The following is a 24838-nucleotide window of genomic DNA, read 5'->3' on the forward strand; positions in this document are numbered from 1 at the left end:
GGCTGAGTCCCCACCCTTTCCCTCCTGTCCTCCCATGCATGAACGTGGGTGGCTAGGAGATGGGGGAGTGAGGTCTGAGAACACCTGGGGCTCATGGTGCTGATTCTTGATTCAGGGAAACCTCCCTGGAACAGGTTAAAAGGAGGGCTCAACTCTAGATCCATGAAAAGCCCAAATTAGACGTGATTGCTTTTGAGGAATTATAGGAACGAATGAAGATGCCTCTCAGGGTCCTCAGGAGTGAGCTCACTGAAAAGGGGAGTGGGCAATCAGTTCACGCTCGATGACAAAAAATCACCATGGAGAGAAGCTGGGAGCCAAGGGAGGCCAGTGGTGCAGTCTTCTGGGTCCTTGTGAGCCTCGGTTTCCTCATCCATAAAATGGGACAGTAATGCCAACATCAAAAGGTTAACAGAGAAAGCACCAAGGCTTAATCTGGTATCTGCAAAAGAGCACACTGCTAGCAAGGGTCTCCTGCCCACCTTCCCTATACTTTAAAGTAGCTGCTTTTGGATAGAGACATTGTTTCCCACACTGCATTCTTGCCAGTATCAGCCCTTTTGTTGCCAATTAACGTAAAATTGACTCCTGGCCCATCTCTGTGCCTGTGGTCCCAAAACAGGATCTGTGGAGACGAATTAATGATAAACAGCAGCCACAGCAGGAACTAATGAATGAGCACAGAGGACCTGGAGGACCTGATGGTAAATTTCCTCCCAACTTGTGGGTACAGAGTGAGAAGCTGATGAGATCCTCTCCCAGTCTCCGCTCTTGTCCAGGTCTGACATTCCATGAACTTGGGGACCAGGGCAGAGCACCGTATATTACAGATGAAGAAAAGAAGAAAACAGGGGCCAGGGATGGGTGGGAAGTGCTAAGCACCTGCTGTATACCAGACGCGGAGCTTCCTGAGAAGCCAGCCCCAGCCAGCCTAATCGGAAATGCCTCTTGGGCACCACAGCACAGTCCCCCAGATGACCCCAGGTTGCAAAACCTAATTTTACAGGACCAGCCCCCAACTCTCCTCTCCACACCCTCCATCCCTTCTGCCCCTGAGCCACTCTTCCTTTGACATTCAGTGACACTCAGCAAAGGAATGTGGATTACAAACGGCCTGTATCATAACACCAGACACAGGTCACAACAAGACCCAAAATGATCTAGACTTTGGGGCACTTATGGCTGAGTGGGGTGAACAGAGACAACACACAGCATGACATCAGGCAGAATAAGGGACAGAGAGTGGCCAGAGGTGCTACTTTCTAAAGGCAGTCAGGGATGTTCTGGAGGAGGTGACACTGGAGCAGAGGCCTCTGAGGGTCAGCATTTGGGCAAAGGGAACAGCTGTGCATGGAACCCCAGGTGGGAACAGACTTAGTATAGTTAAGGAAGGGCCAGGAGGCCACCATGGCCAGAGGAGAGCCTGAGGGAGGAGGGTGGAAGGAACTGGGTCAGAGGGCTCAGGAGGACCCACCTGCTACCTCCTTATCTCCCACTCCTCCTTCTCCTCCCCTGGGCCCACGTGAAGAAGGTAGAAATAGAACTGTGGATGTCTGAATGTCTGAGTTCAAAGGATCTTGGGGATGCTGGAGGCCAAGCCTTCCATTTGCTAGATGAGAAGAGCGACGGGGGGGGGGGGGGGGGGGGGGGGTGGGGGGGGGTGGGGGGGGGTGGGGGGGGTGGGTGTAGGGCGTTTGCATGGAGCCACAGGCCATTTCTGTGCAGATGCAGGGAAGAAGCTGAGCTCTGACCCCCCGCCCTGCTGTCTCCCACTGGACTGAGTCAGGATCCTGAGACCAGGAGGGCTAAGAACTTCATCTCATCAAAGCCCTGGTCACGCGCAGACGCACAGGCCCTGAGGCTCTGTGTTAATGAAGAAAAGAAGGAGTGGGAGCCTGGGGAAAAGCAAGAAGCTCGTTTCTGTGTGGTGGTGTGGCTCTCTGTACAAGCCAGGCTTCCCCTGGGCCTGCCGGGCACAGCCATCAGTCATTGCTATTCGAGCTACTCTAGCGCCTCAGGAGGTGTGAGGTTTGAAACCCACGGCTGGTTAGTCTCCCAGGAGCCTGCAAGGCAGAGCTTCCTCAACCAGACTCTGCCAGGAGGGAAGGTGATTCTGACACGTGCCCTGAACCTCAGCTCTCTCCTGCTGTAACCTCAAGCAGGTCACCTCTAGCTCTGGGCCTCAGGGCCTATCAGTCAAAAGGTGCAGCAGGGATTGGGAGGAGCATCACATGAGATGCTGAAGCCTGGAAGTTTCTTTCCCATGCATGCAACATGAGCCAGTGTTCTTTAGAGTTGGGAGACGAGACAAGGTAAGCTCTCACCAAGGGACCTAGGAACCCTGCCTACGGAGCAAGACACCAGCTGGAGGGAGGATGGTGAGCTATGATTCTTTGGCTCTGAGAAATTTCATGAACCAGATCCTTTCTATGGGTCTCAGTTCCCACATCTGCAAGAAACAAAATTGCAATCCCGGGCAGCCTGACTGGTGGCCTGGGTGAGCCACCTTCCCTTGTCCAGGGCCTATGAGGAGGAGCAATGGGAATAGAGAGGGGAGGAGGGTCTGAAGGAAGTATCTGGGGGCACAGAAGACTCCTTTTCCTGCTTGGAACCAACCCTGAGTTCTGATTACTGCCGTGTTCATTGGCAATGAAGCCTGACCAGAAATAACCCCATAAGCAAATCCCAAAACTTTGGGGTTCAGCAGACCAGGAGGCATAGATTTATGGATAAACAGGGGTCTGAAGGGTACTGTAAGCAGTGGGAGGATCATGGGGCAAGAAGTGGAGTCTCAGATGTGACACCTAGCCAGGGAGCTTCCACTCTGTGGATCTCAGTGACCCCACTGTGAAACTGGGATCCTGTCACTGGAATCCTGTTACTGCCCTGAACATTCCCAAAGCACAGGAACTATCCATCAAAACACGCATGCCAGGCTGGAGTTGTGGTTCAGGGATAGAACGCGTTCTACCTGGGTTTGATTCTCAGCATGTGTGAGGCCCTAGGTTTGATTCTTAGCATCGCATATAAATAAATAAAATTATAAAAAAAAGAAAAAAAGAGGTCCATTGACAACCAAAAAAAAAAAAAATCCCCCAAAACAAAAACTCTGCATCTGGAGGACCCTGCCCAGGGGAGGTATCCCTTGCGTGTATCACTCCAGGCCCAAATGTGACCCTCTGCATGAAAGCCCTGTGCTGTTGGGATCTGCTATAGCCACTCACCAGGGCAGCCTTGCTCCAGGCCCAGCAGAGACCTCTTGGTCTCACCCCCAAAATACCAGCCCTGTAGAGACCTGTGGTCCCACTGTCCCATCCCAAGAAACACATGGCCCAGCTCCAGTGTCCCCTGCTCCCACAAGCTGATGTCCCACTACAGCAAGTCCACCCAGGGAGGCATGGGGTGGTTACTCAGAAGGGGCGAGGGCAGGCTGTCTTCCCAGCCACTCAAAAGACCACAATCTTAGTGACAGCCTTGTTTTATCATTACCCACGTCAGCAGAATGCAGGGCGAGGAGGCGGAGTTGTGCGAGTCTGTGCCCTAATCACTTACAGACCGCAGAGGCCCCGTCCTGGCAGAGGAGGAAGATTTATTGTGGGGACGAATGGAAAACAAAGAACAGTTGTGCAAACTTTACGGAGCCGCATTATGGGAAATGCCCTCCCACTTCCCTCTGGTAAATGTGCTAGAAGTTGTCTCCCAAGGGGGACTCAGCTTCACGAGCCACTCGAGCCACTCGTGTGCAGACCCTGGGCTTGGCCTGGCCAGAGGATGCCGGTGCTGCCTGACAGCCACGCCCTCTGTCCAGGGGCACGGCCTGACCCTGGCTGCTCTGGTGGAGCTGGGGAGAAGGTTCCAGACTTGGATTGATGCCCTCCTGCAGCCCTGGGGCCTTGGTGTCCTCACCTGCACCCTGTCACCTTCCCTTGATTCTGCCACACCAAAAACTCTAAATCTAATTGTGACCATGTCACTCTCCTGCTAAGCACCATTCTGGGATTCTCTCTATTGCCTGCAGGATAAAGTGCAAGGTCCTCATGCTGAACTTTGAGGCCCTTTGAGGCTTAATTCTAATCACCTTCCAGTCTCCAGCCTCCTTGCATGTATCACTCCAGGCCCAAGAAGACACCCACGCCCACCAAGACTGTCACATCTCAAAGCTTTCGCACCTGCCATTCCTTTTCCTTGGACTGAGTTTCCTCACAGTCTGCACCTGGAAAGTTCCGACCCACACGTCAAAGCCCAGCTCTGAGGATATCCTGAAGAGAGCCTTTTCCTGCCTCTCCATCTCTGAGGCACCGAATTCCCTTGCTGCCGGATCATTCTGCTTTCCGCACTGTGTCTCTCGCTACCAGCACCAAACCTGGCACAGCGCAGGCATGGATAAAGCCATGCTGAAAGGCTGGCAGAGGGGAGGGGGACCAGAGATGAGCCCAGGGCTCTCTCCAGAGGGAGGACTCGACAGACTCACTCTTCATCTCCTGAGTACCCTTGGGCTCGGTGTAGAGAGCATCTGGCCCATCACCCCGTTAACAGATGTGGATGGATGCCGAGGTCTGTCGCTGCAGCCTCCCAGAGAGGCGCACAGCCCTGGCTCTGGATCACCCCTCTGCCAGCCCGCGAGACACAGCCTATTAGTGCTCCATCGCGAAGTCCGCCGTTTCCAGGATGCCCCCCTCTGAAAACACGATCTGGACCCTTTCTCGGAGTCACTGTTGATTTTATCTGACTTTCTCATTCCAATGAGAGAATCGTTTCAATTCCATTTACATTAAATTCAAAAGCTGTTTTTCTTATATTATTCTAAATTCAATTCAAAGGGTTGTGTTTTTTTCATCCTTAATTTTTTTCATATTCCATCAAGCAGCATTGAGCTCACAGAACTTGGCTAGTATTCCTGTTCCCTCAAGTTCAGCGCTCCCAGGAATTCTCTCTGTGAGAAGCTGGGTTTGATGACTTATTTAAAAAAAAAAATGCACCAGGGCTCTTGTCTTTAAGTACCCCGTATGTTCCAGGCATGGGGTCAGAGCTCCATGCACATGATCACAATTCAAACCACACAGTCCCCTTTCCCTGGGCAGGAAACTGAGGCTCAGAGAGGCCACATGACTCAGTACTGCACAGTTTCATAGCTGGTTAAGGAGCAGGGTGGAGATCAGAGCCCCAGTGGTTACCCTGGGTGCCCAGCCACTGCCTAGCCTGGCTCACTGACTCCTGGCTCAGAATTTCATGATGGGCAGGGGGACAGGCATGCAGCCACAGCAGCAGGGGGAGGGGTGAACAGAAGGAGGAGGAGGCGCAGGAGAGCTGCAGGCGGAGGAGGCGCAGGAGAGCTGCAGGCGGAGGCCTAAAAGGCAGGGTCCACTCTTGCTGGAGCACCCAGGTGGAGGGAGACCTGCACAGATGACCCCTCTGTACTCTAGCTACAGGAGGAGCACTTCACTGGGAGTCTGCAGCTCAGCCTAAGCCCTGCGTTGCCGACTGGGAAGTTGGCAGTTTGGGAAGCACAGCCCCCCAATGTTTCCTGGGGTAAGCATCACAACTCCCATTTTTCAGACACAAACAGGGAGTTGGGAGTGGAGGGCCTTGTCCCAGGCTGCACAGCGGGTGAGCAGTCAAGCGGGGTGAGTCTCCCCCTCCATCTCCTCCAGCTCCTCCCCATCACCAGCAAGTTCTTTCTACCTGGAGCCTCGGCCTCCCCTCTGCACAGTGGCTGGAGAGGAACTTGGGGCTCTCACCTGACCACAAGGACAGAGAACAGGAAGAACACTGGATTCTAGGAGCTGCTCCATATCAGCCCCCTGAGCTTTACTTTCGAAAACTAGGGGAGGAGGAAGCACCCCGGTAGCCTGGGTCAGTGGCACTGGCACTCGGGGAAAGGGCACAGCGTCATGAGGCCCTCTGGAATAGCCTACTGCGACCTGAGTGTTAGACATGACTCCGTTTCAGAGCTAGGGAAACTGAGGCCAGAAGAGACAGTGACCCATCCAAGCTCACCCAGCCAGTCCAGGAAGGGCTGGGATTTACAACAACCTTTTCAGCTGCTCTGGGGGGTGGCGGTGGTGACTGAGCACACTGCCCATTTTCGACTCTCTTTTCCTCTCTTGCTCATGCGCCGTGTCCAGCACTGGGAGAGACATTTGTGGTACGCCATCTAGCCCCTCGCTGGAGCCTTACAATGGCACTGTACCCTCCGCTTCCCAGGTGAGAGAACAGGACTGTGAAGTCAGGCACACAAACTGAGAGCACGGCCATCTTTCAAATTCAGGCCTTCTTGCAAGCCCCCGATGAACCTGACAATCTTCAAGATCCCACCAGTGTCATGACTTCACAGGACAAGGCTCTAGAGGACAGCGTCCAGGCAACAGCTCACCACCTTGGAGCAGAGAGGCTGGATGGCCATGGGCGAGAGCCCCTGGTCCTAGGGAGTGGGCTCAGCTCTCTACCATCCAGGTGAGGGCTGAGGGGCCTGTGATCCCCGAGACACCTGGCCACACCAGGAAGCTGTCCAACAAGGGGCAACACGTGCTGGGAGAGCAGGAGGCTCAGAGCTGGGGGCGGGGGAGCTCTGCACTGGGTGGCAAAGGATGGTAGGAGGTGCCGAGCTGGGAGAGTCATTCCAGAGAGAGGAATCAGAATGAGCCAAAACCCAAAGGACTTACTGAACCTTGGGAGTGCAAACTGTCTAAGAGGAGAAGCCTCGGGTGGGGAGAAATCGGGCAGGTATCCCAGGCCTGCTGCCAACTCACTGGTGATTCTGGGCCACGACGCCCCTCTCTGGGCCTTGGTATCCCCATCTACTCATGAGAACTGACAGGATGCCAGGAGGGACTGTTCATGTGGGTGCTTCTGGATGCCAACTTGCAGGCCACCTTTGCCCAAAGCCGTTTCCCTACCCAGTTCCTCCTCCACCCCGAATGAGGTGAAGTTCAGGCCCATTTCCAAAGAGGGTGGACTTGGCGTCCTGAGCTGGCTGGATGATCCTGGCCTCTCTGGACTCATTTACAGCAGGATTCTCCAGGGCAGTGGCTTTAAAACATGTTCCATTTTGCAGCTTTTTAATTTGACCACAAATTCTAGCCTCCGGCAAGGGAGCCTGGTAACTAATTTTGGAATAGGTGAAATGTCTCACTTTTCAACCCAGAAGGTGTCCTCCCCTACAAAACAGCAACAATCCCATCAAGCCATGGTGAACAGGTCCAAGATGATGGGACACTGACTTTTTGGGCAAAATGGTTCCATGCAAATGCCTCTCAGTTTCCCCACTGACCAAGGCCTGGAGGAGAGACCGGGTTTGATCCAGGGGCCCACCCAGGCGCACAAAGAGGAACCCAGTGACAGCTTGCTGAATGAATTCAGGTCTGGGTTTTCCGTCAATACTTGCAAACAGAACCGTGATTCTCTGCCTAGATGGTGGCATGGAGCTAAGCTGGGACACCATCTGGAGTCTGGGTTCAAATGTAACCCCACAGTGCACTTGGGATCTGAACTTCGGCCTGAATTAGACTTCCCATTTCCGTCTGTAAAATGGGGATAGGAATCCCAGGCTCCTGGAATGTTCTAAGGGCTGGCTGTGTCCTGGAGGCCCCCCACAAGCTGAAAAGCACCCAAGTGTTTTAATAATGTTCCCATCCCCCTTGACCGACTTGGACAGGGTCGCACAGCCAGGCCTCCGATCCACAACTCCTGGCTCCCCTACTTCCCTCCACCATCCAGCAAAAATATTGCAGGATTCAAGGGCAGCCTCTTCCCATGATGTCAGAAGCCTCGAGTCCCATCGTCTTCCCTTATCCACGGGCCACTTTCCCACAGTCTAAACCTTCCCCAACTTGTGGTTATCCGTTTTCCCACTGATGCTCATTTGCTGTGCAATCCTGGGCTCCCAACCACCCTGTCTTCTGTATCCTGTCTGGACATGATGGGGTTGGATGGTCCACCTGTCTTCTCAGACTCTGCAGGCTCCCAGGGAAGCCTTAGCATGAGGCACAGATGTTGAGATGAGTTGGGGTGTTGGCCTTGAAACGTGCTCATCCCATGGGGCTGGGAGCAGGAGCGGATGCCCGAGGGCTCCACTCACTGGGATTTGAAAAACACAGAGCTGAAGGAAAGGGCTGAGCAAAGTGATGGGTGGTAAATAGCAGTGTGGCCCATGGAATGGTGCAGGCGGCTGAGCTGGATAAGCAGAGAAGGCTACTTGATCATGAACATCAGAAACAGTTTCTTATGTAAAATGAACTTGCAGATTCACAGCTGGACATACTGTGTCCCAGAATGCATTCAACCTCTTCTCCTCTGAACACCCCAGGCAATATAGATCTTGGACTCTTCAGACTCTTCAGAGCTCACAGCTCTGCCAGGCAGGTCAGCAGATCTGGTTGGTATCAATTCCCTCCCTGGGGCAGACTGTGATCTTGGGATTTAGCCTCTCCAGGCCTTGGAATTTTTTCTGTTTGTTTGTTGTTTTGGTTTTGGTACTGAGTATTGAACCCAGGGGTATTTGACCACTGAGCCACATCCACAGCCCTTTTTATTTTTTATTTTGAGACAGGGTCTCGCGTAGTTCCTTAAGGCCTCACTAAATTGCTGTGGCTGGTCTTGAACTTGCAATCCTCCTGCCTCAGCCTCCCGAGCTGCTGGGATTACAGGTGTGCGCCACCACGCCCAACTTGAGCAGTTTTATTCTGGAGGTGGAATGGAGAACAACTAGCACGGAGCCTGGATAAAACAATCTTTGACTTTCGGGGATAGAGGAGGCTTGGCAGGATGGAGTTCAGCCCTGAGGCTGCAGCTGCTCATCCAGACAGAAGGACACACATCCAAGAGCCCCCTCCCAGTGCCACTGACTGCTGCCCCCATGCCAGTACCGGGCACCCTGTTCAGACTCTGTCGGGCGCAGAGTAGTCACCTGTAAATGGCTGAATAGACAAGACACAAGGATCAGGTCTGCCTAGGATACGTGGGCAGCACAGCTGGTGAGCTGCCCTTGCAGGAGCACCCGCGGATGGCCGCGCCCGCCCAGCACTGCAGAACCTGCTGGACTCACCAACTTGAGTCCAGGCTCTGCCACCAATGGCTGGTTTGAGCCTCCGTTTCTTTATCAGAAAAAAAATCTCTATAAACAACCCTGTTCTCATTCCTAGGGCTACTATACTACTCTCCTTAGATGACCAATAGGAAAGAGTGTGATGGGGAAAGAAGAGAATTACCCAAGCACTTTCCCTGCATCATCTCTTTTAACCCTCATAACAACAGCACTAAAAGGCTATACTCTTGTTGCTCCATTTACAGTCAAGTATCCTCTAGTTCAGAGAGGGTAGGTCCCCTGCCTGAGGTCACCCAGTTGGCAATCTGCAGAGCCAGGCCGGGACCCAGGTGTGTAGGATGCAGACCTGGGCTTTGCACCTCTGCCCACACCTTCCCCGTGCAGGGTCAGAGCTCTGGATAAATTCTGTAGCAAAGTAAGGGATCCTTCTTCTTGTTATTTATAAAACCCAGGATAGGAAAAGGACGGTTCTGAGCAGCTGTCCTTTCTCCCTCTGCCTCTGTCTCCTGGTGTGCAGAGGAGCAGCCTCCACAGGCTGGTCCTTTCTGCAGCCTCACACAATCAGAATTTTGGCCCTCTGGGAGAACCAACCTAAGAAAGTACGAGACTAATCTTCAGAGCTGACGTCTTGGAGGCGTCGCGTCAGTGTTTGGGTTGGATGTAACCTTGTTATCGCAATGCACAAGAAGCCCCGGATTTCATAAGGCTGAGACATCTCAAGCAACGTAAGAAACACAACAGGATATTGCAAAGAGATCAGGGAGCTTCCTGTGGACTGCACAGCGGGGAGGGAGGGGGACAGACGGCACCATTTCCCCTGGGGCCACCGAGTCCCCAGTCCAGGCCTGGCTAAAGGACTAAGGTGCCCGGCCGGGCAGAGCGCTTGGCTGCTGCCAGCACCCTGAGGCCTGCTTGGTACTGAGCAGAGACTCTGCGGTCTAAATTCAAAGCAGCTGCAAGGCTGGGGTGTTACGTCTGGATGAGGAGAAGGGAGCTTACCTCATGAAAGAACAGTGGAAGCGGCTGCTGGAGAGATAATAAAAGGATTAACTGCTATTTTAGTGGCCATTTACTCTTCAATCAAAATGTCTCATCTATTTCCTGTTCTCCAGAGGCTCCAGGTCCAAAATTCCTTTGTCTATTACAGCACATGGTAGCAGACGCCTGTCATGAGAAATTAATAATTTCACAGGGAAGGGAGATTGTACTTATCTGGGGGCGGGCCCCAGCCCTGGGTCACCTACTGTGCCAGCATCGTGCGGGGAGAGCACTCCCACCCCATGGCAGGCAGGAGGGGCTCCTAGAGGCTCTGAGAGGCCTCGGAAGATGTGGGAGGAGATTGCTGCTGCCAGCTGCAGATGGTGGCACCCAGCAGGGCCGGCCCTAAGGCTCCAGAGAATCATTAACAGAAAATTTATGGACAAGAGCATGGCCGTTTTGAAAGACGTGGGTTCAAATCCCACTCCAATGGTTACTAGCTGTGTAACTTCAGGCTTTATTTTTATTGTCACTACTACTACAATGATCCTTTTTTTATTGTTGTTGCTAATATTATTGTCTTTAGCTGTGTAACCTAGGGCCTGTTGAGCAATCTCTCTGATCCTCAGTTTCCTCATCTGCAGATGGGGGTTAACGATATCATCCTGCAGGGCAGTGGTTCTACCACTTAGAACAGCACCTGCACACGCTCAGCACTCAGCAACTGCCTGCAAGTGTAACCATCACTGTGCTCCTGATCCCAAAGGGCAAGACCAAGTGCTCACCTAGGAGCAAGAGGGAGGCTGGCTGGACTTTGTTTCTTCACCTGTAAAAACCCCTGGGTTTGACAGCACCCTTGTAAAGACTAAACACAGTCACCAGGGAGCCTGGACACCACCGCCTCCAGGAAGCCTGCCAGGCCTCCCCTCCCTGGACCTAGGCAAACTCCATCCCAGGCTGCCACTGGTCCTCGTCCCTGATGGCTCAGGGACCCATCCCTGAGTGTGAGGTCCCCCAGGACAGGAAATATGACAGTCCAGGTCTGGGTCCCCGGGGCCAGGCAGGAGCCAAGTGTCCTGTGGAGTCTGGAATCAGGTGAGATCCCGCAGGCCTAGGAGAGAGATCCTGAGAGTGCACTGACCCGCCGGGCCTCCCTCCCTGGGCCTCCACTTCCCAAGCTGGAAAATGGGTGGGGACTAGATCATCTAGAGGCCCCCAATGTCCAACACGGATACTTCTGGATGTTGTGACCCCACACAGGAGGCCCCACTGCAAGAAGGTCACTGACTACATCATATTGGGGTTCATGGGACAAGGTAGCCTCCACTGAGGCCCTCGCAGACACCAGTGGGCTCACCCACATGACAGAGAACTACAGCTGTCCCTCCAGGGTCTCAGGGAGAGAAAGGCCAGACCACCTCCCAGCAGCCCTGGCCCGAGGACTCTCTGTTGGTCATGGCCTCCCAAGCAGGGGCACATGTTCCGGCAAGCCACATGTTCTAAAACCCCAAATGAACTGGGCATCCCCAGCCTGGCCAGTCACCAGCCCCCCGCCTGTACACTCTCAGCCCAAAGGCAGATGACAAATCAAATCCATGGCCTGCTCAGCCCATCCCCCCCACCTCCTCTCCACACACCAGGCTCCCTCCTCCTCTTGTCCTTGGCACGGATGGCTCACTGCCGCTCACCTGTCTGTGAAATCAACTCCTTCTCATCTCAAGGCCTGGAGAGCTGACCCCGTATATGCCTGGCTCATGGCCCCACAGGTGACAGGCCTGAGGCGAGGTGAGCGCTGGCCCTGCCAGAGCTTCCTGCCTCCTGCCTGGCCTCCCTGGGGGAGGGACACTGCTCCTTCCCAGACCTAAGGCTCCACGAGGTGGGGCCAGAGACAGTGACAGTGCACAGACCTGGAAGAAATCAACCTTGGCTACAACACTGACCCCTGCAGACCAGCCCTGCTGCTGCCCAGACTGAGCGGTGGCCTGGGTGGCCCAGGCTCCTTGTTCTATGGAGCACACCCTAGGCCCAGCCTTCCGCTCCCAGGCAGGAGCTTCTCTTGGAGGGCCAGCTGGGCCTTGGGGGCAGGCAGAGGGCATCAGGGACTAATATTATGCTCCCGGCCTCTGGTGACAGATATCCACCACAGCGAGAGCACAATACAGAAACGACCAGTCAGAAGGGCCAGAGGCCAAGCTGCCAGCAGTCAGTGTGTGTGTGTGTGTGTGTGTGTGTGTGTGTGTGTGTGCGTGTGTGTGTGTGTGCATGAATGTGTGTGCGTGTGTGTGTGTGCATGAATGTGTGTGCATACAAACACGTGCGTCTTGCTTTCTCTCCACAGAAACCTTAGCTGCAGAGCACCAGCTCTGGACCTCCTCCCAGAGCTGGTGCTCTGCAGGGCCTTATCTTATGACCCCTGACCTTAGCCCAAAGCCTCTCTAGGGGCCCAGAGGTCTCAGGCCAGGTGCCTGTGAGGACCCAGTGCTCCTTGAGGACAGCCAAGCTGTAGGCAGCTCTGGGAGGAGGTCCAAGAGCCTTTCTGGGAAGGACACTAGGTGAAGGTCCAGTGCTGAAGGAGTGTCACTGCCTGCCTGTCAAGGCCTCTCCCAGGTGGAGCATGGAGCATGTGCACGTGAGAGAGGCTGGCCAAGCCCGCTTGACCTAGGAGGCCATGCAGCATGCTAAAGCAGACCTAATGCATGTCTGATCCTCAGGGTCGGGGGCAGGGCACCTGGTGAGGACAGTGTGGCACTGCCAAGTTTTGCTGTGACAGTGGCACTGACCACCTTTTTTTGGAGGTACCAGAGATTGAACCCAGGGGTGCTTAACCACTGAGCCACATCCCCAGCCCTTTTCTTTGTATTTTTTAATTTAGAGGCAGCATCTCCGTGACTTGCTCGGGCCTTGTTAAGTTGTTGAAACTGGCTTTGGACTCACAGTCTACCTGCCTCAGCCTCCTGAGCCCCTGGTGCCACCACACCAGGCGGCACTGACCATCTTGACCAGGGCCCACACCCACAGCACTGTACCTAGCTCCCAGGGCACCCTTCCAGGGGAGTGAGATGGGCGCTGCTCTGCAGGGCTGGGGCGAGGCCGGGCAGCCTGCAGGGACTCACCATGCACTTGTTGGGCTTCTCACCCGAGTGCACCCTCATATGGATGAGCAGCTTGTAGCGGGCGTTGAAAGGCTTGTAGCGGCGCACGCAGCCAGCCCAGAAGCAAGTGAAGTCCTCACCCTTGCGTTGGTCGATGTGGCTCTTCTCGATGTGCCGCACCAGCTCCTCCTGCTGCTCGTAGGCTGCACAGCAGTCCACCCAGCGGCACGCCTGCCGCCCGGCCACCATCCTGCTGGCCAGGCCCAGCCCCAGGCCTGTAAGGCCCGGGCCAGCTGGCAACTGAGGCAAAGGGTAGGGAGGCGGCAGGCCCTGCTGGTGAGGCCCGAAGAGCTCTGAGAACTCGTCCGCAGGCTCCTGCTTCAGAAAGCCCGTCTTCCGGCAGGCTTCAAGTTGCAAGCTGCCCTCGTGGCTCTCAGTGGACACAGGGCTGGGCCGGGCCCGCTTGGCAGGACCCCCCAGGTCTCCTGACAGAGGGGGGCTCCGGAGTCCATTTACGCAGGTGACCAGAGCTGTCTGGGAGGAACGGATGATGGGGGTGACGTCAGAGGAGGTGCAAGGCGAGGAGGAGGCCGAGGAAGTCGGGGGTAGGCCCAAGAGGCAGCAGCGCTTCAAGCTGCCCTCAGGAGGGTGGGCCTCAGGCTGCGGGCCCAGGCCAGAGCTGGGCTCACTGCCCAGAAGGTAGCAGGAAGGTGCAGGGTTGGCGAGCCCTCTGCTGGGGAGGTCCAGATCCGTGTGCAGGCCAGCGGCTGGTGGGGCCCGGCAGTGAGTCAACAGGGGTGTGCGGGCTTCGGCCATGGCCTGGTAATCGGGCAGGGATTCCTGCTTGATGTGTGGTGTGGTTGGGAGGCCGCCATTCACATATGTGGCCTGTGGCCTGGGAGACCTGGAAGAGAGTGATCAGGGAGGTCATGAGGAGGTGGGCACTGCACAGGGGGAGGCCTCGTCGGGGCTGCCAGAGAAGCCAAAGGCTAAAAGCAAAGGAAGAGGAAGACCAGAGATGGGTGGTCTGAGAGCAGAGCAGAGTGTGGAGGGAAGAGGAGAGGAGAGGGCCGGGGGTCAGTTGAGAGGCAGGAGGCTGGAACAGGTGAAGAGGAGATGCCGGAAGGCCCACTCATCCTTTTACCAAAACCAGCCCCCACTCCAGCCCTGGGGCCCTCCTCCCAGGCTGCCCTGAGGTCTTCCCTGCACTGGGGTCAGAGGAAGCTCTGACCCCTGTGGGTTCTGTGGGAAGGAGGCTGAGCCTGGCATTCTGAGGAATAGCCAGGTCCAGTGGGTTTTAAATTCCACTTACATGTCCCTGAAATCTTTTTTAATCTCTGGAAGTTTTTTGAAAGTGAAAAATCTTCTAAAAATGTCCTCTGAAGTTCTGCCCCAAGCAGCCTGTCTTCCCCATTGTTGGTGTCAGTGAATGGGCATCTGAAGCACAACCACGGTACAGGGGCACCTTAACACTAACTGAGGAGAAGACCCCCAGGGGAATGGCCCAGAACTTCAGGCCCAGACTCCAGGACTTCATGAAAATGACATTTTGGGGAGAAGCCAGGGGCAGGCCGGGCAGGGCAGCACACAGAGGCAGGAGGCCGGGCCTAAGGCCAGACTCAGCCCTGTCCCAGCTGCGCCAGCTCAGGCAAGTCCTGAGTGACATCGAAGAGATCCTCCCCATGACAGTGAGGGTGGTGCAGATGCCAGGACTGGGGTTTGCCAACGTGGCTGTCTTCAACATGGCACACAGTCTCCTGGAGAAGGCCTCTCACAAGCACAGGCATCCCCTCTGCCCACTTCACAGGAGGCCCAGTTCAGGAAGACAAAAGGATTCTCGCACCATAGGGCCTACCATCCTGGGCTGGGGACCAGGTAAGATACAGGTAGAGACACCAGGACCTGCCTGTCACCAGAGGACTCCAAAAAGGAGAGGGCCAGGAAGGTAAAGCCCCTCTAGCCAGCCAGCAGAACAAAAGGCCCACTTTTGTGCCTAAAGTCTGACTAGGACACCTCATGAGATCCCCTCCACCCCGCATCTGAGTCTCGGTTTCGTCACCCATGAAACAAGGACTAAGTCTCTATGTAGCACTCAGAGGGCAGTTGCCAGGAGCAAGTGGCAGTCCTCTGGGAAGTGGGTGGCATGGTGCATGATGCTATTATCACTGTGCTACAGCACTGCTGTGGTCCCTCTATTTCCAAGATGGTCTTGCAGCCTCAGCCCCTCCCTTCTGGCTCCCTGTAACTGCAGCACCCTCAGTTCCAGCCCCAAGTGCAGGGCAGAAGAGGATCCAGAGCTAGGGACCCTGGGTACGGGTTCCAACTCCATCACAGCAGAGATGGAGGAGTCAAGAGGGCCCAAGGCTTGCCCACCATCGCACAGTGGCAAACCCATGCCATACCTGGACTAGGAGCCCATCTCTCATGTCCTATGTACAACTGACCTGACACTCTCCTTGAATGTAGGTGTGGCAGAGGATTTTCTGTTTGTTTCTCAGCTATAATGAGTAACCCTCCACCTCCCTCACCAGCAAACTCTCTTCCCACCCAAGGAGTCTGCTGCCAAGTCTGTGCCCAGGAGAACCAGGAGCTTTGATTCTGAGGCAGACAGCAAATGCACACCCCCTCCCAGTGCTAGCAGAAAGCTCCATGTATTGAAGACCTAACTGTGAGGACCTTGTGGAGTTTAAAAATATCAAAGCACGGATGCTGCGTAGGGAGTTGCCATCGTGGGCCTGGCACAGGTGGGCTGGGCAGAGAAAGGCAGCAGGAAAGCCTCTGTTTGGAGCATCCTTTTGGAAACAGTTATCAGGCTAATCATTAATAGCAGCAAAGAGGAGCAGCTTGAGCATTCTGGGACTGAGCTATTGGAATGAAAAAAAAAAAGGCTGGGGATAAATTGAACTGAGTGGTTAAATATCCTTGAGTTCAATCCCCAGTATTAAAAAAAAAAAAAAAAAAAAAAGAACAAGGTGGGGAATGGGGCTCGGGGGTCACAACCTGAGATATGAGTGTGTGGGGCCTGCCAAGAGGCTGGTGTGGCTGCCAAGGAGGGTGGGCAGCCGGGGCCAGATCACAAGCTCCCCTCACTCTGTATTTCTAACCTTGTTTTAAGGAAAGGAGGCTCAGCTTCTTGCCTGAGGTCACCCAGAGAGCCAGTAAGGTATGGAGTGAAGACTTCTGCACCATTCTAACCATGGCCGTGGGGGCAGCCACTTTACGCACAGGAATGACAACATCAGGATGTCGTTGAGGCTATTTAAACCTCTTCACAACCGGCTAGATGCCGCTGGCCTATGTACATAGCCCTCTGGCCTCGGTTTCCCCACCACATGGTGATGGTGGGTTGGGGAAGTCAGTCCTTACACAGCACTCAGCGGAGCACATGGCCCACAGGAAGAACCTGTGACTGTTGCTTATTTGCAATGGGACCCTAGGACAGAGGGACTTCAGTGGGAGAACATGCACATGCAGTCTCTGGCTGAGAGGGAGCCATTTGGTTAGCATTAGAGAGTTAACCTGGAGGCAAGAAGGTTGGCAAGTGGCTGTGGGAGGCGCTCAGGTGGCAGACCAAGGGGCCTGAGACTGAGAGGCTTCCCAAGTGCATAGTACCAGCAGTGGTGGGTAAGGAACAGGATTTGGGGTATGTGCTGGCCTGGGCCCTCTTTTCTTTTTGTAAAAGTGCCAGCTCAAAGTCACTTTGGTAGCAGTGACTTTTCCAGAGTAGGACATTGGATACAGACTCTCCTTGCCCTCCATTGTCAAGATAACATTCAAAATGACAAATGATATTTTTTATTGTGTCAAACAAACACAAACCCCCTTCCTTAGCTCGCCCTAGGATAGCACAGCTTCCACCTAACATAGAATGAATTTTCCTAGAGAAACTGGGCACTGCTAGGAAGTCTTGTGAATAATTAGGCAGATAAATGCACTTGACTCTTGGTAAACCATGCACAGCTTAAAGCCCTAAAAGATGTGTGTTGCATGTTGGGAACTGAACTATGCCCACCCACATCCATATGTCAGAGTTCAACCCCACAGTGTGGCAGTGTTTGGAGACAGGACCTTTGAGTAAGTAATTAAGGCTAAGTGAGGTTAATCTCCTCGTAGGAAGAGGAGATTAGGCTGGGCATGGTGGCACAGCCTGTAATCCCAGCAACTCGAGAGGCTGAGACAGGAAGATCTCGAAGTGAAACCAGCCCCAGCAACGGCAAGGCACTAAGCAACTCAGTGAGACCCTGTCTCTAAATAAAATACAAAATAGGGCTGGGGATGTGGTTCAGTGGTCGAGTCCCCCTGAGTACAATCCCTGGTACCGCCTGCAAAAAGAAGAGGAGATTAGGACACAGATCAAGGGTGACCTTGTAAGAGACATTGAGAAAGCAGCCATCTGCAATGCAAGGAGTAGGTCTCAGGAGAAACCAAACTGCTGCACCTTGATTTGGAGATCAGGCATCTCTGACCTGTCCCTGGTCCTCCTGAGCCTCAGTTTCCCTATATGTCCCACATGTTAGGCCGTCTAGGTGAGATCCTGAGGCCCTTGATCCTTGGACCTCAAGGACTGTCCACAGGAAATGGTGGACAGGTGGGGATGGGCACGTACCTGTTAGGGTGGGGGAAATGCAGCAGCCTCTCGCAGGCTGGGGGGCGGCCCCGGGGTGGCGGACTTCCCGCAGGGAGAAACAGTCCCTGGTGGCAGGTGGGGCTGGGGCCCTCAGCAAGATCCAGATCCAGCAGACCCTTCTCCGAGCCAGGGGTGCAGTGACCATAGCTCCCATTCACTAGGCAGAAACCACAGGGAGAGAGGAGACAAGTGAGTGGCGACAGCCTGCAGGAGGGCACGGGGAGAGGGCGGGCATCAGTTACGGCCGGGAAGGAGCACTGGAGCCACCTGAGGCACCGCCCTTCCTCATCAAAATCCCAACCAGCAAGACCAGTAATAAAATCCCCAGAGCTCCAACACAGATGCCAAGGCTTCACTGCGGAGAGGACCATTATGCAAACACTGGGCACTTAATGTGTAGCAGACACTATTCTAACAGAGGAAACTGGTGAACAGAACAAACCCCTGGTGTCTTGGAGTTCACAGCCTGTCTTCCTGATGCTTGCACCTCAATCCTTGCATGGCTGCTGCACCTGTGCTAGCATGGGGGGGCCGAGGCCCCGCGGGTACTAGCACATGTGTGCCAAGGAGGAGATGTGATCCAACAGCACTACTGTCCCTGGTACCAAAGCCCCACCTGTGCTGCTTCCCAAATCACATTTCACAGCAAAGAGGTGATGTGTGATCATTCTCCTCCACCCCCATTCCCTGGCAGCCTGTTGAATGCCCAACCTTGCCTGACAACAGGTCTTTAGGAAGCCTAATTGAGGCAAGAGACTAAACTACGTAAAGTAATACAAACGTCAGGCACAGTTGCTCTGAGCTCCTTCCCCTCTCTGGGCCTCTTTCTCATCTATAGATGAGGATGGTCAACCTGGAACATCTTGGGCTTTCTACTCTGTCACCTCTGGGGGTGATGCAGAGGAGGTAAAGACATGGACTTAGTGACCTCTGGACCACAGTGTGACCCTTACTTCTGCCCGAAGCCCACGATGCCACTGGGTAAATCCTTGCATGTGGCTGACCCTCTGCTCCCCTCAGCAACAAGGGACAGTCACACCAGTTCTCCAGGGACACCGTGAGGTTTGGAAAGCAGAAGCCGCACAGGCCCTGGCACAGTGCTGGCACCTACAGGTGCGTGTGGAATGGAAAGCATCCTTGAGGTTAAACTGCACTTCGAGACCTAAAAGGTGCCCTTCAGATGCAATAAAATTTTATCAAGGGGTCCAGGGGTTATCCAGGCACTGTCAATGCTGAGATAAAGCATCAAGGTGAGAAAAAAAAAGACCAGAACATAGCCAACCGCTTAAGCTAAGGACAAGGAGATCAACACCCAGGTCCCACTGCCCTCTGAGGGAGGTATGCATGCCAGCGTCCCCATTTGACAGAGGAGAAAACAAGCTCAGGGAAGGGACACTCTCCTCCAAGCATTAGTGTGCAGAGGAGACTGCCCTGCTCTCGAGGTCCCGGGCAGTCAAGGGGCTCGGGCAGCCTGTTGGGGGGCTCAGATGAGCATCTGCTCCACGCCACCTTCCCGTCCTGCTGTGGGGAACGCTGGCTCCGTGGCCTCGGCGGCTGCTCAGCCAGCCCCTCACAGGCTTCTTTTTTTAATAACTTGGTTGTTTTTTAATTAAAAAGAAATCCCTGGTAACAAATGTGAATGGCTGGAGTTAATGAGAGCAGGCTGCAGCTCGTTTCACTCCGTCTCTGCTTGGCCGTCCTCGCCTTTTCCAAATGGTTTCTGCATGTGATTTTATTGTCCCATTGAGGCAAGCCTTGGGACGGGGCCTCAGAAAACTGTGGATAATTTTATGACCATTAATAGCATTTGGAGCAGAGCGCGCTTAATCATCACTCAGGGCTGCTCCGCCAGGGTCTTCCTCCAGAGTCCTGGGGGGGGCTGGGCGGGGCGGGGGCAGTTCTGAGCCTTCCTTGAGGACACGTAGGAGCTGTGTGCAGGAAAGGAAGACTTTGGGCCCCGGGATGAGCGGTGGGAGCCTTGAGTTTTCAAAGCCCTGACTCGGCCAGGGTCCATCCCAGGGTAGGGCCAGTACAGCCATTCTCCAGATGAGGAAAGGCCAAGGTTTGGACAGATTAGCTGCCTCGGTGCAGGCTCAGAGGTCTGTAAGAGGCAGGACCACAACCCAAATCCAGACGTCTTAGATTTCAAGGTCCAGCTCTGTCCTGCTACCTCTCAATCAACTGATGAGTAACTATAGACCCCCCAAACAAGCATCTCTAACTGGGACCCCCAAGGAAGATCAGAGAGGTTAAGCAGTTTCCTAAGTACACACAGGGAGTTACAGGCTGAGTTGAGGTCGAACCCATCAACTCTGTGGGAAGAAACGGTCATTATCAGCTGTTTCCCGCCTGGAGACAAGTCAGAGGTTTTTCTACAATAGATAAACAGGCCGGATTAGGGGGAAAGCCTCTCCCGTCACAGTTTGGCACGGGTTGGTGCTCCAAGTCCATTCCAGCCCTTTTCCCCTGTACTGCCACAGAGCCCTGAAGGGAAGCTGTGACATCCCAACCTCGCAGAGGGACACTGAACACCAGAGCTGGCAAGTGGCCACCAAGGTCATACAGCAACTGCAGGTCACAGGGCCCACAGAAAAGTCTCCCAAAGCCCATACCAGACTCTCGCCCGGGCTTCCTGCTTGCTTGAAGGCTGGAAGGTTAAACCAGGAGGCTGACATGTGGCCCAGAGATGCCATCACCACCACAAAGATACGGGTGCTGCCTAGCACAGGGCGTCTGTCAGGAAAAACATGGGCACCATCTCCCACTGCTGGAGTCTGGCCTCTCTGCTCCAAGGGCATAGCAAGGCCCAGATGGGGAGACCCCTTCCTGCCCACACTGACTCCAGGGAGTGAGAGAGCCACACGGACTGCCCTGCTGCCCTGAGGAAGTGGGGGTGCCCCAGAAAAGGGCTGGCACCCAGCAGCCTGATTTCCCTCTGTGCCACAGGGGGCCAAGAGTGGACTTTAGGAGGTGGCTTTTCCTACGCAAATGAAGCTCCTCTTCACTGGAGACTGATGGGCCCCGTGTTCATTTTTACAAGTTGGTAAGAAATGTTAGAACGTCGAGAGCTGGAACTGACTGAGTATCTATTTCATTAATAAATAAACTGAGGCTCCGAGGGGGCAAGAACCTTCCCTGGTCACACAGCAAATCCACAGTGGAAGCCTGGACTGGCACTTCTGAAGTTAGGTAAGAATTTGGTCTACTTCCCTCATCAAGCCTCAGTCTTCTTATCTGTCAAATGGTGCTGACACCTACCTTACAAGGTTATGGGAACAGGCGAGATTATAAATACAATGCCCTTGGCACGGTGCCTAGCTTACAGGAAGCACCCGGAAAGGGATGAGGAGGACACTTATTTCTTCTATTTCTCCTCCGGCTTGGGGAAGGGAGGCAGGCCTTGTTTGAGAAGCCATCTATCCCCAGAAAGGTCAGACTCGGATGACCCTGAGGATAGACTCAGGAGGACCAGCCCCTAAAACTTGAGGTTTCACCAAATACAGGGCTGGGCAATCTGGATGAGGTCACAGCCAGCAAATCTGAAGCAAATGGCTCCAGTTACACACCAGAGAGCTTTGCAAATTATCGTAATGAGCTGGCTGTAAAGTGGCACCACATATAAGGTGACTCCCCACAAGAATTTTAATTTATGCTGAAACCTGCCAAGTCTGCGTGAGCGGCCATGGACACATTCAGCAACTCAGGCCCAGACGCGCCACCCTGCAGCCTCAGCAGCACCTGCAGCCAGGTGGGGGAAGGCCTACGTGGTGCTGCCTTCTCCTTCACTCGCGGACTTCTAGTGCCTACCCAGTAGCAGGCTGGAAAAGGGCACTGCCCTTCCGCCCTTTACAGTTTACAGTAAAGGTTCCCAGCCATCATCCCGGTACTTCACTGCAACCCTCAGAAGTTGGCTAGGCAGGCTCAGAGGGGGCAAGTGTCTTGCCCAAGCCCACAGAGCAAGTCAGTGAACTTTACCAGGCAAAACAAGAAACAATTGAGGCTCTGGGAGCCATTCAGTCCGTGCCACCTCGACTCCACTCTGCTGTTGTACCATAAAAAGCAGTCATGAGAAGTGTGTAAAGGAGTGAGTGAGGCTGTGTTCCAATAAAACTTTATTTAGAAAAATATATCTCTGGCTCTTGGGCTATTAATCTGCCAATCCCTGAACTTATGCAGCAGTTAGAGAGGGATTCAGAATTGGAGATGGTCATACTTTCCTGAGTCTGTAAAATGGGAAGAATTTTACAGGGTGGAGTCAATGACATGATAATTAATACTGCACACAGGGCCAGCTCTGCTGGACATTTAATAAATGCAAGTATCTTCAGCCTGGCTCTGGGTGCCCCATAACCTGGGGTCCCTTCACCTGTGTGTCACCTTACACTCCCATGATGCTTTGCAGCTCCACATCCCTGCCATCTGTTCAGGGGCCTGACCCTCTCACACTGTGGGCCCTCAGAGCCCAGCTTCTCTTCCTGGCACATTCCCTGGGCTCTCACTTCCCTGACTGCACAGCACAGCTCCCAGAATCCCTTGTGGGGCTGCCACTCAGGGTGTACCTGTCCACCTGCACAGGCCTGGCAACTCACATGTATTCTGTCACTCCAGAGTTGGACTGGGACACTCAGTACTGCCACCCTGGTGCTTTTCAGTGCAGCTAAACCTTCTCCTCCCTGCAAGTGACAGCCTTCAGGCAAGGACCTTGAGGCCCCAGGGCTGCTGAACATCAATATATACTGAAATGTGGCTTTGCACAACTTATTTCACACAAGGAAGAGAAAACAGGGAACAGAGCAGCAGGGTCACTAAGCCCGGCCCCCACTGGGGACATCCCTCCACACAGTAAGACCTACAATAGAGGGTGTAGATATAGGGAGGGTGGCTGGCTGGGTGGGCTGTCCCACGTTCACCTTTATGCCGACTCCATGCCAGATGCTGTGATTAGGGGAACTGGTCAACCTCTGGTCACACACACACACACACACACACACACACACCCCTAGGCTAAAGCCCCAGTCTGCCATTCACTTTTTGGTGTTTGACTCTGGTATGAGTCACCTTACCTTTCTGCACCTCTGTTTCATTTGTAAAATGGAGATAAGAGTCGTAGCTGCAGAGGTGAGCTAAGCTATTGGGATTAAGTGAGATAATACATGTGGACTCCCTGGAATGGTGCCTGTTGCATTTGATACCTCGAAAAGGGTGTCTTTACAGGAAGGGAAACAAGGTCACAGCCTCCCTGGGGCGAGCCTGCTTTCTTGGGCTATGTACACCAGCAGCCATGAAAGGGCAGCTACAGGCCAACCAGGTCTCACCAGCAGCCCTTCCCCAGGAGTCTGAGCCCGGACTCTCCAGGCAGCGCACAGCAGGGCTGCAGTCCCCGCTGAGCCTCAGTTTCCCTCTGAGCAGTGCAAGTGCTGGGACTGGTCTTCCCACATGTCAGGCTCTGACAAGTGGGACACAGAGATGACAGAGCATGGGACGCCGGGTGCTGCCCACCTCCCAGGCCCAGGGAGGGCCAGTGGCTCACCTAAGGACAACCCACAAAGGCAGAGTCAAGCTGCATTTAGCTCCCCAGGCCCTGTGTGTCCAACAGATGCTTTGCGGTACCCTTTTCCCCGTTCAGGAGAACCAGGAAAGGGAATGGTCAGGCTCTTCTTCCAGCCACCTCAGCCCAGCAGGACAGGGCAGCCAAGGCCCACTTACTTGCTGGAGCCACTTTGGAGTGTTCACAGCCATCAGGGGGCCTGTAACCTGGTCAGGGCCTCCAGAGCTGCAGCTCCTGATGGTCGAGGCCTCACGCCGGGCTTATGGCCGCCCACCGTCTCTTATCCCAGACCACAAGAATCCCATAAATTCCCCTTTAAAGCTAAGCTAGATTTACAGGGACTTGGGCCAATAAAACCTGAGCAGACTCAACTCAGGACAGCCCTGAGAAGAAACCGAGCGAGCGTCAGTTCTCTCCCAACCCAGGGCCAGGAGGCGCGGACGCCAGGGCTGGTCACATGTGTTGGTGCAGACAAATATGTAAAAGGGTCAACTCTCCCCTCAGACTGTTACCGAACTAGCACATATTTGTGGAAGGAATAAGGAAGGAAGGGAAGAGGAGTGGACAGATGGGGAGAGAGAATGAACCTAGGCCGAAATTAGAAAGTATCTTCCATAAGATTACCAGTTAGAGAGCCACAGCAGATGCTGTTCTTTCCCCTGGATCTGTAGACATTTTTTATTTTTAAAAAGCCAGGGTAATAGGATAATATACATATTTTCTTGTCCTCTGCTTTTTTCATTTAATACTATAGGATGAATATCAAAGTTGATGGAGTATCTATTATGTGCCAGACACAGTCCTAGGCTCTTCCCGTGCCAGTATTGCTGACCCTATTTTCCAGAGGAAGAGAAAGAGGAAGAAGAAGGGGCATGGCCAAAATCATGCAGCTGGTGAATGGTAGAGACAGAATGCAAGGCCAGCTCTATCAGACTTGGAAGGCATGCTGACCTTGACATTGTTCCCCTTTTCTAAGGAAGGAACTTAGGATAGATATATCTTTATATACCTATATATCCATATATCTATATAGCTTTCCCAGAGTACTAGTCTGTTCCAGCTGCTATAACAAAATACCATAGGCCTTGTGGTTAACCAATTGAATTGTATTTTCTCACATTTCTGGAAGCTAGAGATATAAGATCAAAGTATCAGCCAATTTGGTTTCTGGTGAGGGTTCTCTTCTTGGCTTGCAGAGGGCCACTTCTTCACTGTGTTCTCACATGGCCTTTCCTTGGGGCATGAGCACTGAGAGAGAGGGAGGGAGCATACTGGTCTCTTGTTTTGAGTTTACTAGTCCTACTGGATCAGGACCCCACCTTATGACCACGTTCAACCTTAATACTTCTTTACTCCAAATATAGCCAGACATCTTAATATCACATTTCCTAGCATCCAGAATAGTAATCAAATAAATTCTGCTCATTATAAATTACTCAATCTCAGATATTCAAAGTAGAGCAAGATAGGTTAGTCTGATATGAGCTGATTTACTATGGTCAGATGCACAAAGCCCTTTCTTTCTTTTTTTTTAAAACATTTTATTATAT

The 24838-nt window shown here is 53.7% G+C and overlaps 1 protein-coding gene across 3 annotated transcripts in view; it reads right to left on the reverse strand.

Annotated features, from left to right (window-relative positions):
* Positions 1-24838, reverse strand: part of Glis1 (GLIS family zinc finger 1) — a 195954-nt gene that overhangs the window by 63936 nt on the left and 107180 nt on the right. For all 3 annotated transcript variants that reach the window (XM_078026296.1, XM_078026295.1, XM_040288699.2), the window contains exons 3-4: positions 17720-17897; positions 13135-14017 (exon numbers count right to left, since the gene is read on the reverse strand). In XM_078026296.1, coding sequence (XP_077882422.1) covers positions 13135-14017; positions 17720-17897 — 1061 coding nt within the window. The remainder of the gene's footprint in view (positions 1-13134; positions 14018-17719; positions 17898-24838) is intronic.

The sequence above is a fragment of the Ictidomys tridecemlineatus genome, chromosome 11, assembly GCF_052094955.1.
Source record: "Ictidomys tridecemlineatus isolate mIctTri1 chromosome 11, mIctTri1.hap1, whole genome shotgun sequence".
NCBI classification, from domain to species: domain Eukaryota; kingdom Metazoa; phylum Chordata; class Mammalia; order Rodentia; family Sciuridae; genus Ictidomys; species Ictidomys tridecemlineatus.